Source organism: Urocitellus parryii, chromosome 1 (assembly GCF_045843805.1).
Source record: "Urocitellus parryii isolate mUroPar1 chromosome 1, mUroPar1.hap1, whole genome shotgun sequence".
In the NCBI taxonomy this organism is placed as follows: Eukaryota; Metazoa; Chordata; class Mammalia; order Rodentia; family Sciuridae; genus Urocitellus; species Urocitellus parryii.
The window spans coordinates 116,148,954-116,163,158 of NC_135531.1; the positions used below are offsets into that span (position 1 = coordinate 116,148,954).

Below are 14,205 nucleotides of genomic sequence, written 5' to 3' on the forward strand. Positions count from 1 at the left end.
ATGCCAGGCGAGCGTGCTACCGCTTGAGCCACATCCCCAGACCCTCCATTTCTTTTTTTAAAATACTCTCATTTGCTATACTACTTTATCATTCACATACTTAAAATTATATATAAATGGGGCTGGGGTTGTGGCTCAGTGGTAGAGCACTTGCCTAGCACATGTGAGGCACTGGGTTCAATCCTCAGCACCACATAAAAATAAATAAAGGTATTGTGTCCATCTACAACTTAAAAAAGTATTTTAAAAAAATTACATAGAAACCAAGACAAACTGCTTAGAATGCAAATATTCTTTAGTTTACTCATTTTTAAAATAGCCAATAACAAAATACCAAAACCTCATAGGTAAATAAAAAAAGTGACATTGTTTATTTATCAAACCTTCTTAAACAACAAAACGCATTCATCTTTCTGCTCATGTTCTTTAGCAACATCCTTTCTTCCCTTTCTTCCCTTTTGTCCCACATGCTCCTAAATTATTTTGTTGGGTTCATCTCTAAAATGAATATTTTTTTACTTTATTAAAGTTATCCATTTTTTTATTGCCTCAATATCAAAACCAATTAATAGATATATTTTCTCTTGGTCTCTAACACATGAAATGGACGTTAATAATGGAAATTTTTATCAGCACACTTTCAAAGACAACATCAAAGAGAAACTTGAAGCAAGCATTTCAAAGCAATAACATACCATTACATTTTTGAGAATTTGAGTGTCATTGTTGGAATAAAAGAAGAAGTACTTTTTTTTCAGAAGCATATTCCATACATTGGACATAATTCATAATGTCTAATTAATTCACTACCACAGTACTGATTTCATATATGGAGGTTTTTTGTTTTTCTGAGGGTTTAACATGACTGCCTCAGAATTAATTCTAGAATGTCAATGACATAATCTATTCCACAAGAATCAAGAGTAGGCCTGAAAATAGAACTGATTCAAAAGGAGCAATGACAGCAAGAAAAAGTTCTTGGCTTCATAAAAGAGCATATACATAGTAAGGAATAAAAGTGAAACAAAATATGTAATTTTGTACATATCAGAAATATCCAATGTGCCACCAATAACTGCCCTAAAAACATCTTAAAGTTCGGAGCCGTACTTGTTTCTCTTTTATATAACTCTACATGTGCATTACCAGCCATACATTTTTCTCATGATCTCTCACCCATTAACAAGCTTTTAGCCAGAACTTTTGGCAAAGTTTTCTTCAAATAAAACCTCATGAAAGCACTACCATTAATGTCTGACAGTTGAATTGGGCAAAGTCTTTCTGAAATATGTATAACCTTTTAAAAAAATTCTTTTGTTCCTTCATGAATCAGCAGTGCTCCAACTTCAAATAAATCACAATCAGTCACAATCTTAACTCACATACTCATATGTTCTCTTCATCCAACATTTTGTTGATTCCATCACAAAGTTTTTGTAAGTGAGGTTTAAAATTTCCAAAGGGATTATATAAGGCAGCCAAAAATTCACAATTTGAAAAATGATCAAAGACATTATTAACCCGTCCGTGTGACTTGGCAGTGAGGTGGCGCTGGATGATCTGGTGGAGCAGGTCTCTGCACTCGTTCAGCAGCCTGGATAACACGTTCCGGTCAAAGGTGTAATCCACCTGATGGAAACTGACCACCGTCATCGCAAGCTGGTGGACTTTCTTCTTGAACTTCTCCATCAGTGCCAGCTCGTCTTGATTAAACTGATTATTCCTGTAAAGGATGGCCAACTTGATGACTGTCTTGATGAGGTTTTTGATGATTTTCTCAGCCTCCTTCTTGTTCTGGGTGTATTCCTTGGTCACTCTGTAGAGCTCGTCCAGCACCTCGCTGCTTGTGTCATCGATCAATGTGGTGGCGATGGATTTGGACACCATTTTACCCAAGATCTTCTTTTGTGCCTGAACGGCCAGGTTTTTGGAGTTAAAGACATCTGTGGCCACTAAAGAAGAGAGAGGGAGAATAAAAGATCAGGAAATATCAACAAAAGAATCAAATCAAAAACCAAATATTAGGGAGTATTTTTCCCTCATTCTCAGTAGATTTTATCAGTAGATGTACTTTGCCTCCCATCTACTGATAAAATCTCTGTCAAGAAAATCAGTTTAATTTTTTTCTACATTTCTGGCCATTAGATTCTCTTTTATGGAATTAACAGCATGATGTGTAACTCAAATATTTTGTAACTTCTGCTATGTAGTCAATACTTTCTTTTATAAAGTTGGTGACTTTCTTGAAAATAACTTTCTGATTTCAAAACAGTACATCTCATGAGGTAGTAAGTTTTTATGTAGTTTTTACCTGATTTAAAATATAAAGTCAACTCTACTTCTGTCCTCTGGGCAACAGCAACCCAGAGCAATTTAAAGAAATTAATTTAAATGAAAGCCTTGAGATTGGGTAAAATGGGAAATTCTTAGAAGCAGATGAAAGGGAGGGCCCTGTTTTATAATACATTTGCAAAAAAGCCTACTTTCATAAGACACTGGCTGGCCGTCTCTAGCTCAGCCATCCTGACCACCTTGAATTTCAACTCCCAGAAGTCAGGCTTTGGAAGGAAATACTCCTCAGAGAGCCCAATGTCATTTGCCATTTCTGATAAATGACTCATTGTTTCTTTTCCATTTTTTTACATTTTGAAATAGCCATATTTCATGAGCTACCAGACGTGCTACATGAAAAACATACTTTGAAAAAGGTGATGCTTAGAGTTTACTTGGAATGATCATAATTTTTAATTTAATTGACAAATGTTTAAGATACACAAAATAACAGTTGTATGTATCATGCTTCTAGCTTAGAGCAGGTCAGTGAAAATGCTCAAAAAATGTTTATTCCCCGAATCAAGATTTATTTTCCTTTACCACAATTTCCCTTGCTCTGTCCATGTTGCAATCTGAAAGCCACTTCTCTGTAACTATGCTTTATCCCTTGTCTCCTAAGGCTTCAGAACTTTTGTTCTAAGGGTGTATCCCCCATCTTTGGGTCCAGAGGTAGCTGATCTCACTGCACATGCCAGTGTATGAGCTTAGGCCAGCTGCTGGAAAGTTTGGTGATAAAAGATAAAAAGCTTAAAAATACAGGCAGATAGGGATGAGTCAGGGCATCGATGATATAAAATTATTTCTCGTTTGCACAGGCTAGCATTATTAGGAAGCAAGAAGGCAACGCCTTCCAACCCAAGCCGGGAAGACTCAGAAGAAGGGTGACTCCCTCAATCTGGAACTGTCATGTTAGGTGTGAAATTGGGACAAAGAAGAGTCACATTCTATTGGCAACTTGGCCTCATGGTAGGTATACAGTACTATACAGGAAACTACAAAGTGGTTCCTAATGATCATTCATAAATACACAATCTTGTATATTTACAAAAAGAATCTCATGATTGAACTAGAAGTGCCGCCCTCACAAATGCTGATATTTAAACTTCTGAAACATGAACTGAAACTTCAGAAGAAGAACTAAAATTTATTTTGAGAAAGAAAAGGAAAGTGAAAAAGAATGAGAAACAGTCAATTTCATGGCGGTTTCCAAGCTTTTAAATGTTGTCAGTTAAGCAGTAGTCTATTTCTATTCCTATTTCTTCAGTGATTTACAAAAGAATGTTAATTCACAGTAAAGAATTTATATCAGAATGGCACCCACATAGTTAATATTATTATGTGAAGACCAAGGACCATCTCTTACCTTAAAACTCTCTATATGGACCTCATCAAATAAATAAATCTGACTTATGCAGGAATAGATACCCAAACATTTTCAGATACACAGCAAATAATTCTAGGATTTCAACAATGTATTCTGCCTAAAGTTGAAAAGTTATTCTGTTTTTAATCTTTTAGAACTTGGCACTATCCCATTTGGGGTTTTCTGCAATGTCTCTCAGATGGACACACTTTATGTGTTGTACCAGAGGGAGAGATATTTAAAAGATTCCTTTGTGCTACTCTTCATCCTAAGCTGGACTTGCAAGTTTGCATCTCTTCTCAGCTGCTTTTCTTATTGAATCTCAATGTTCCATTTATTTTCAAACACAAAAAGAAACAAAAACTTTGGGGCATTACTTCAACCTCCTGCACAAGGATATAAAGGCAAATCTAGTGCCTGCTAAGCAAGATTATTCCCCAGTTTACTGGCAACCAAGTCAGAATCAGAACAAGGAAGCTGATCTCTGAGGCTTTCATATTCATTCCAGAGGAACTTCAAACCCTGTTTGGAAACATAGCAACTACATCACGCTTTCATTTTATTCTTTGGATTGTTCCAGCATAGTTGCCTTTTAAAATGAAGATGGAGCAGTTTCTCCCCATCTACCAGGAAGACACGCATGCAGTGGATTTATTTTCCAGCATTAGAAGAGCTTTTTCTGAGCCAACTAGGTTTTGTGGCTGAGAGCTTCTGGCCAGCAATGTGTGGTCTGTGATCATAAAACATGACTTTTTTCTTCCTTGTAAATTAACTGCCACTAGCCACTCCTGCTCAGGCTCATTTGTCAGTTCCACATGCTCTCCCAGATCCCTTCCAGGCCTGGTGTATCTCACAGCTAGTCCTGGACCAAGTTTTTCTCCTTCAGTCTCTTCTCACCCCCGTGTGATCTCATCCACTCCCATGGCTTCAGATACCACCCATGTGCCATGACTCCCACAGCTATAACTCAGCCTTGACCTCTTTTCTAGACTTGCTTTGCTAAAGTATTTAAGATTTTTCTTTTCCTTTGTGATTTTGTAGGCACCACAAAACAAATACTAGACTGAATCTTTGATTCTTTCCTGTCCTCTAAAGAAGTCCTCCTCCATTTTTTAAAATTCCAATTTGTTATATATGACAGCAGAATGAACTTCAATTCATATTACACATATAGAACACAATTTTTCATTTCTCTGGTTGTATACAAAGTGGAGTTTGCTGAGAGCCATTACCAAGTAGGTATGATGCATCGTAATCCTTGCCAGTGTACCCCATGTTAAATGGACTTGCCTTGGAAATTTGCTGCGACCTTGTTTGTGTGTTTGAGAAAGGTGACCCTGCTCAATCACCAGGGTGGATCCAGGATCAGGGTGTATTCCTGCAGGAAATATCCCTGTCCTTGGGTTTAGGGCATGACAATAGGAGTTTTAGGGAAGTTAGAGGTTGAAGATTATGGCTGCTGGGATTAGGGTGTTCCTGCTGCTTGTTCCCGTTGAGTTCTGTGAGATTAAAATGGGATTTGGAAAAAGCCTCGTGGAGTAGGATTTTGGGACGGGCATATTAGGGATTGCCCCTGAACATGTGTGGAGGCTGGTGTGAGATCCGGAATAAAGAATTGCTGTTTGAACCTACAAAGCTGTGTGGTGGCTCGTGATTCTGTGTCAAGCCGAGACATTGGCATTTGGCAGGAGTTACCATTCATGTCTTCATACATTATAAGATGTCCATCTCATTCCACCATCTTTCTTACCACCATCCCCCCTCCCTTCCCTCCATCCCCTTTGTCCTATCTCAAGTTCCTTCATTCCTCCCATGCCCCACCCCTAACCCCATTATAGATCATCATCCTCATATCAGAGAGAACATTCAGCATTTGGTTTTTTGGGATTGGCTTATTTCACTTAGCATAATATTTTCCAACTCTATCCATTACCTGCACTCCTCCATTCTTTACTATCTCAATGAATAGTTTCTCTTCCAGCCATTTGCTTAAGTCAAAACCTGGGAAACTGTCCACCATATCATCCTCACCTTTACTCAGCCCATTACCAGGTTCTTTCCATTTTATCTTCTTCTCACCTCTCTAAATTCTATATATTTCCCTCCAACTTCATAGATACCATCCAGTAAAAGCCCCCTTTCAATCTCTTCACACAGCAACCAGATATTTTTAAAATGTAAATTAGAAAATGACACTCCATTTAAGTTCTTTTCAAACCACTACACCTCTTTGTTGCTGAAATCATCATTTGCCTAAATTTTTGTTGTCTGACTCTCCCTACTGCTATGCAAGTTGTCTAAGGACAGAGGCTCTATTACTGTACTTAAATACTTCCCAATGAAAATGTGCTGGCCTCCAACATGGGAGTTTTAAACACACAGGTGTTTTTGTTTTACAAGTTAGAGAAAGTTGTTTAGTTTACATTTAGAATATGCATTTAGAAATGCACTTTAGAGTATGGCTGCTTTTCCCATCATCAATCAGCTTTTTGAAACAGAAAGCTTTGTTGTACACAAAGAGAAAACATCCCAAGACGACAACACAAATGTTTTGAGTAAGAGCACAGTGCAAGGCAGTAGAAGATCAAGCACAGTCTCCTCTAGCTTCTGGCTGGATTATGTTTACACATTTGATGGAGGGACCAAAGGGTGTTTTGGGAAGAAACTAGGATGTACAGAGATGTTCCCCATGGGGCAAGTGGTTAAAGCACTGGTTCAATCTTTTACCTATTAAGATGAATCCACTTGCCTTTGGAAGTAGAGGTATAAATTGTTGACTAATGAAAACAAGGCCATATATAAAAAAAATGCAAAGAATAATACTGTGTTAAAGCTGTTTAAGATCATTTTATAGGGCTGGGGTTTGGCTCAGTGGTAGAACGCTCGCCTAGTGAGTGTGAAGCCCTGGGTTTGATCCTCAGTACCACATAAAAATAAATAAATAAAATAAAGGTATTGTGTCAACTACAACTAAATAAATAAATAAGTAAACAAAATTTTAAAAAGATTGTTTTATAGACACCTGGTTACCTTACTGCCCTCTTTCTCTGACTTAATCAAATCGTCCATTTCAGCAGTAACTCCCAAAAGAAAACTACTATTGGAAGTCCTGGTTTTAGTAGCAACGATTATCAAGTTAGAGATCAGTATTGATGATAAAAATGTACTGACCCATGGATACAAGAAAAAAAAATGTGCAAGGAAGGGAACAAAGGGGGGAAAGCCTTGTAATAATATTAACAAATGAAAAACTAGAGTTTTCTGAAAATCAACAAAATGTTTCATAACTATCCCCACCAAGCATCTGCCAATATTGTATGGTGAAGTATTCTAAGTAACTTTCTTTACAACTTCACCAGCAAGAACATATTTTTTTCACCCAACAGATTTGTTATACTTGGAACTTTTAGGTAACCACAGATGCACATGTCTTTGCAAATCCTTGCCTACTTAAAATTTGATTCAGCTTGGCCAGTATTTGGAAGAATGGAAAAGAAAACAACTTGGAGAACGTGGCTGAATTAAGATTCTTTAAATAAATATGCAAAATCATAGTTCTCTTTATATCTGAATAACTCCAAACTTAAAAGGGACTTAGTAAAAAGGCAGCTTTGGTGATAAGTAAGTAGTGAAACTGAAGATAAGCACCTTCACAAGAACTCAGCAGGCTAAGAAGCAAACCTCCCTACACTGGGGTTAAAAGCAAGGAGCACTGGGAATGGCTGGCAATGCATCTGTGTTGGCAGCCTCCCTGCTGAAAAGCCTAAAGTAGGAAATCCAACAGGATGGAGAAGAACCAAACAAACAGGCAGGAAGGAAGAAGGGAGAAGGAAAAGAGAAGACAGAGGTGGGTAAGGGCCACAGCTAGTAGAGCAACAGAGATAGGAACTTTAAGGAGGGTTGGCTCTGGAAGGGTCAAAGCAACAACCATAGTTACAAGTAGGAAGCAATATTATCCTTCAGGGAAGATAAGTGGCAACCATCTTAATCCAAAAATTGTACTTAGGTCACACAGATGGTCATTGTCACACTAGAGGGTGGTCCTGGGAGAATCACTATATCATGGATTTTAAACCTGACACTGAATAAATCCCCAGCCCCCCCGCCTTTTTTTCAGTAATGGAGATTGAACCCAGAGGTACCACTGAGCTACATCTCCAGCCCTTTAATTTTGTATTTTGAGACTGGGTTTCTTTAAGTTCCCAAGGCTGGCCTTTAACTTGTGATCCTCTTTCTTCTTTCTCCCATGGCTGGGATTACAGGTGTGTGCCACCACACCTGGCTGAATGAACATTTTGATGTATATGCATTTTCCTGACCTCAATAAGGACCAGTATCAAGCATAGTGACAAGCTTAAGTCATTTACTCCATGTCTCAGACCCACTCCAGAAAAATACACGCTCATTTAAAAAGACAACATAGTAAAGAAGATACATCTCAGAGAAAATGGTGGCTTTGAAATGTCCCCTCTCACTGGGTCTTTTCTGTAAAGTATGAGGAATTGTCTAACAAACCCTTCCAGAATTCTCTTATTGTTTTTCCTTCAGCCATTTTATAATTCTCTGCATTGCAAAAAGCTGATAGTATTACAAGTGGCTCTTTTCTGTAGAGATACAAATAAAATTTGTCTATTTAGCTGCAATCAACTCCTGATTTTCTTTGCCTATGCATTGCTCTTAGGATTCTTTTTTGAACCAACTGGAAGAGCTTACTATTTCCCTTACTAATGGACTTAAGAAAAATCTTTGATACAACTAATTTGTATGTATATGAGAGTCATGAGTTTTATCTTCTTAAAAAACATTCCCTTCACATATTGGAATTTTTTCCATCAAAAATATTTAAAGTAAGAGGAGTGAAGTATGAATCTTTAGTGTACTGGTATTCTTTTCCTATTGCAACTTATTCTCCCAGAGTTCTGGAAAAGTGGAGTGTCCTGTATAAGTCCAAATTCTCTGTAACTAATGGTTCTATGAACTACCATACTGCTCAGGGATATTATGGAGACTCGGTTTCCTCATCTACAATCTGAGAATAGTGATCCACCCCTCTTGAAGTCGTTCCAAAGACCAATGAACAGGAGCCACATAAAAGTCTCAAATAATGCCTGTCCCAGAACAGCCTTCTCCACGGGTTTGTTTAAAAAACACAACAAATTAAACTTCAAATACATTCTGATGCTCCTTAGTACTGAATCACATTTGGTCAAATTAATTAACTCCTCCGGAAGTGTTATGGAACCGAGATATGCAAAATACCAGATGGCTGTGTGAAAAGAGACCTCATGTACTTTAGCTAATAAGAAGTCATATTTCCTTTTCCACAGTGACATTTAAAAAATATAATATATTAAAGTTCTTTAGAAGAAAAAAAATCTCTTTTTTTTAAGGTGTTGAATCTCTTGCTAGCAACAGATTTGACTGCAAAGGATTCTGCCAGGTAGCATAAAGATATTTTGCCTAGAGAAAATTGACCCATTGAGAACGGAATTAAAGCCTACCACAAAAAGATAAGAGGAAAAACAGTTTCCACATCCTTGCAAATCTGTGGGACAAGGGCAAGATGCAAACGAAATGGACCAAAAATAAAGCCAGAGTGAAAACCCACAGGTAAAGCCACAGCAGCTGACCAGCTCACTCAGGTAGCATTCTTATGTGGGGCTTCCAAAGACTCCCAGAGATCAGAGACTCAGCAGGAAGCCAAGGAAGAACAGCATGGATGGGGGAAAAATTGTGCCAAGTCACAAGTCCTGACTTATAAACTTGGGTGCAATTTTATTTCTTCAAAACTCAGTTTTCTCATCTGTTAAGTGGGAGTCATTTCAAGTTGGTGTGGCTTAAATGAGGTTGAATGAGTTACAAACGTGATAATGCCCAACAAGTGTGCTAGGCTCAAAGGAACTCTGAGAGGTGCTACCTGATTTAATATTACTTGACACAGAGGAGCAGAGATTAAAAATGTCATTTTTTTTCAAGGCCATATAGTCAGTTAAACGGTAGAGATGAACTTGAACTCAAGAGATATCTAGCTCCAGGCAATTCTCTGAACAACTATATTATAATGCATGAGCTTTAGAGAAGAGGCTTCCTCTTGAAGACACGGGAAGACCTAAGAAGGTCTGGGTGAGGGAAGTGAAATAAAAGAAAATAAAAAAGACTGGGTCTCCCTCAATGAGGAAATAAATCATAATAGCTCAACCCAGCTGGGCTTTAAGTGGTCTGTGTTTTCAGAGAACCTCAGGAGTTTTAAGACATGTTAGAATTTAATCTGGAAACACACACACACACACACACACACACACACACACACACACACACACACACACACAAATTACTTAAACTGTTCCAAAGCCAGAACACAAAAGTCTCCTCAGCTTTGACACTCACTGCACAGCTCTGACCCAACCCTTGATTCCAAGAGGCAACAACTGTTTAGATTTTTGGCATCCTTTCAAGAGTCCCATAGCCCCCTGAATAGATAAGTAAATACATCAATAGATACTGAGTAGTGCAAAGAAGACTTGGAAGCTTGCAATTCTTAAGTCCTGCAACTTTTTAAAAAATATTTTTTAGTTGTAGATGGACACAATACCTTTATTTTATTTACTTATTTTTTTATGTGGTGCTGAGGATTGAACCCAGTGCCTCATGTGTGTTAGGTGAGTGCACTTACACAGAGCCACAACCCCAGCCCAAGACCTGCAACTTTTGAGTGATGAGAGAATATATATAGTATGTAGGTTTCCAAAATCCCATGCATAACTGACATAAAAAGGCAAGGTGCTGGAGGAATGCAGGATATTCACCTGTTACTACCCACACCATAGCAGTAAGACTCCTTCAGTGAATAGTGAGAAGATAACAAGTATGTGATGTGGATCTTTTATTTCATGGGGGTGGGAGACTGTGGCAAGTAAGTACTGCGATTATGGTGATCATACAGTTTATCATCCAAATGGGAGGCTTTTTAAAAGGTGCTGTCATTATTTACTGTAAATACTGAAAGATCTGTGACTCTCCCAGGTAAATAAGAGTAGTCACCCTATATTAATTAAGAAGGGATCAAAAGTAGGGATTTACCCAAATATTTATGATCTGAGAAATTTCTTGGGAATTCCATAAGGGCATTAGCCAGATTTTCTTCCAAACTATGTTAAACAGTAAACAAAAGGGCTGGGGCTGTAGCTCAGTGGTAGAGCGCTTGCCTCACATGGGTTTGCTCCTCAGCACCACATAAAAATAAATGAATACATAAAGATAGTGTGTCCATGCACAACTAAAAAAAAATTAAAAAGAAGGAAAAAAAAGAAGTTCTTAAAGTTAAGAGGAATCTCATGGGGTAATTTTTCTTTTAGTTCAGCATGTTTGAGAAAGAGCAATATACCAAGATCCCCTTTGGAGATGTACAAAAGACCTTTATATTAAAGGTCTTTTTTTTTTTTTTATTAGGGATTGAACCCAAGGGCATTTAACCACTGAGCTACATCCCTCACCCATTTTTGTATTTTATTTAGAGATAGGGTCTCACTGAGTTGCTAAGGGCCTTGCAAAATTGCTGAGGCTGGCTTTGAACTCGAGATTCTTCTGCCTCAGCCTCTCAAACTGCTGGGATTACAGGCATGCACCACTGCTGGGCAAGGTCTTGATTTTTGCAATAAAGAAACATTGTAACTTTGCTTACCTAAAATTTCCAAACTGATTTCACATAGGAACCAGTAATGAATTTGTGGGATAAGGTCAGTGAAAATAAGTGGTTAACAGATTGACTAGGGGTCTTGCTATTTCTCTGGAATGGATTCATAATGATCTTGGGCAAATAGGGGAGTGCAAGACAGGCAGTGGGGCAATGCCAGGCAAAGTCAGGCAATGTGGTGATTATGAACACAGCTCTAGAGTCGGACTGTCTGGGTCAGCAGCTCGACTCAGCCACAGAATGCCACAGTCCCTGGTCCAAATTACCCACCCTCTCTACACCTCAGTTTTCTTATTAGTAAAAGGGGTTTAAGTAAAAATAATCCACTTAGAACAACACTAGTTATGTAAATAACTATTATTATTGTCATTATTACTGCTGTCCTTATCATTAAGAAAGATAGTGTTAATCAAAATGCATTCTGCTGTCATATAGACCTAATTAAAATAAATTAATTAATTAAAAAGAAAGAAAAAAAAGATAGTGTTGAAGTTCTGCTGGGATGGGATGCCTGTGGAGTGAGGGGAAAACAGAGAACATCAGCACGTTTAAGAAAAAGTTCTGTAGAGTGTTTATAAAGTATCAGACACTGTGGTTTCAAAGATAAATAACAGGATCCCTTCCTTCCTGGCATGCAGATTCACACAGGAGGGAGGGAGCAGATGAGCCCAGCTAGGCAGAACACACCATGGCAAATTCTACAGTAGAAACGTGACAATGCACATAATGTACAGGTAGCCAAGACGGGGAACATTAATAATTCCTGGACAGGGAGATGGAGCGAGGCTAGGCATGAGGGAGGTTTCACAAAAGGAGATAAACCTCAAAAGAAAAGAAGCTTCTACTCAGACATCAATGTGTCTTTATTCCAGAGCTGACCTATAGATTTCCTATGGCTAGATAGGGATTAAAAATTCTGTTCATCAATTCATATTTCAAAAACAAAAGGATGTAGGGCTGGAGTTGTGGCTCAGCAGTAGAGCGCTCGTCTAGCACATACGAGGCCCTGGGTTCAATCCTCAAGCACCACATAAAAATAAAATAAAGGTATTGTGCCTAACTACAACTTAAAAAAAAAAAAAAGTTTGTGTGTGTCCTACAGATTTTTTTAAAAGCTTAAACAAGGGCTGGAGTTGTGGCTCAGTGGTAGAGTGCTTGCCTAGCAGGCACAAGGCACTGGGTTCAATCCTTAGCACCACATAAATGTAAAATAAAGATATTATGTCCACCTGAAACTAAAAAACAAATATTTTTTTAAAAAAGCTTAAACAGTAACTATGTATAACTTATTGTCAAGGTCCTGGAAATGCTCACTACAAAGGTGCTCAGTTTTGGGGAGGGTTTTGGCAGGGAGAGGACATGTATAGCAGGTGTCCAAGGCATAATTCTGTGTCATTGGCCAACAGCATCAGAATGCCTGGAAGAGTCTAAGTAATTATTATACCTGCTTTTCAGAACCTCTAGGGGTAAAAAAGAAAAGAGAGAGAAAAAAAAAAAAAACTTCCAGCGGTATAGTCCAACAGTCTCCACTTATAAGAAACACCCCACATGATTCTGATTATGTAAAGCTGGGGATGTACGCCTAGAACACTGTACTTAAAATTTCAAATAGACATACTATAGTCACAGGAGCATGGTGAAAGAAGACTTTGAGCAGATTTAATTCTATCTCAAAAATTTTTCATAAAATAGAGATGTCAGCTTGAACAAGGAATTCAGAGAAAATGTTTTCAGAATAGAGCTTCAAAACCTCAAGGAATTTTGATAACATACTCAGGAGAATAGAAAAGTTAGCCTCTTTTAGATGATACTTCAAACCAGAATTTGAACAGGGCCTAACTCTATCTCTAGGCTGCAGATGGTTTGAAATTGAATGAAAATATCCCACAATCTTTTATACAAAACTAACTTTAGGGAACTTTTTCTTTTCAAATTAAATGAATCCTTCTTTATTTACTATGTTGAATTAGGACACGCTAGTTTTTCTTAAAGATATTTCAATTAGGCTGGACTTATTTATATATTTTCTTAAGGATATAAAGTCTTTCCACTGTTGATATGATCAATCTTTCAACCAGAAATGTGGAGAAAAATCCTTTAAACAGCTCCACGATTTTCTACACTTTTCCAACTCATGTTCTCCCACCCTGCCAGAGGCCCTGACTCCTAATATTTATATTCATTCACTCAGAAAACCAGTAACAGATCTTAGAATCTATCACACTAGAGTGAAGTTTAGTTACTGAACCAGCCCTCGAACTATCATCAATAGTCACAGAGCTTTCTGGTCTGATCAGATTACACATAACAAAGATAAGCAAATAACAAAATTACAGCTGACATGTGTGTAACATTCCATAGTTTGCAAAGTATTTTCATCATAACATTTTCATATGCATTTCTAGTTTGGTCCTGTAATTACTTAATCCTAAGGGGGAGCCAGATAAAAGAATCAAGGGTCAAAAGTCAAGGGACTTATCAGGGGTGCATAGTTATTGTTAGTGGAAAACTGAGACATATTACTTCCTACCATACCATACATGCTCTACAAGAAAAGCAAAATTAAATAATGTCCATTGCTTATGAATTTTCTATCAAATGCCACACGTTGCTGAGCTAGCTGCAGAATCCTACTTCTTAGAGCTTGTCTGTTCCCCAGGTCAGTGACTCCTTGAATCAAAAGTAAGAAGCACAGGTGTTACACATCAGAGACTAGAAAATAAGGAAAAGCTGTATGTCTATCCTTTGCCCTCTTCCTCTATCCCTGCCTGAAAAATGCTTCTGGTCCTGTCAGCCTCAGTTTAAACACCATTTC

General features: G+C 37.9%; 1 protein-coding gene across 2 annotated transcripts in view; it reads right to left on the minus strand.

The window, feature by feature from the left end:
* Positions 1-352: 352 nt before the first annotated feature.
* Tnfaip8 (TNF alpha induced protein 8) overlaps positions 353-14,205 on the minus strand; it is a 111,217-nt gene continuing 97,364 nt past the window's right edge. For both annotated transcript variants that reach the window (XM_077796849.1, XM_026379490.2), the window contains exon 2: positions 353-1,952. In XM_077796849.1, the coding sequence (XP_077652975.1) occupies positions 1,387-1,952 (566 nt within the window). In that variant the 3' untranslated portion in view covers positions 353-1,386. The remainder of the gene's footprint in view (positions 1,953-14,205) is intronic.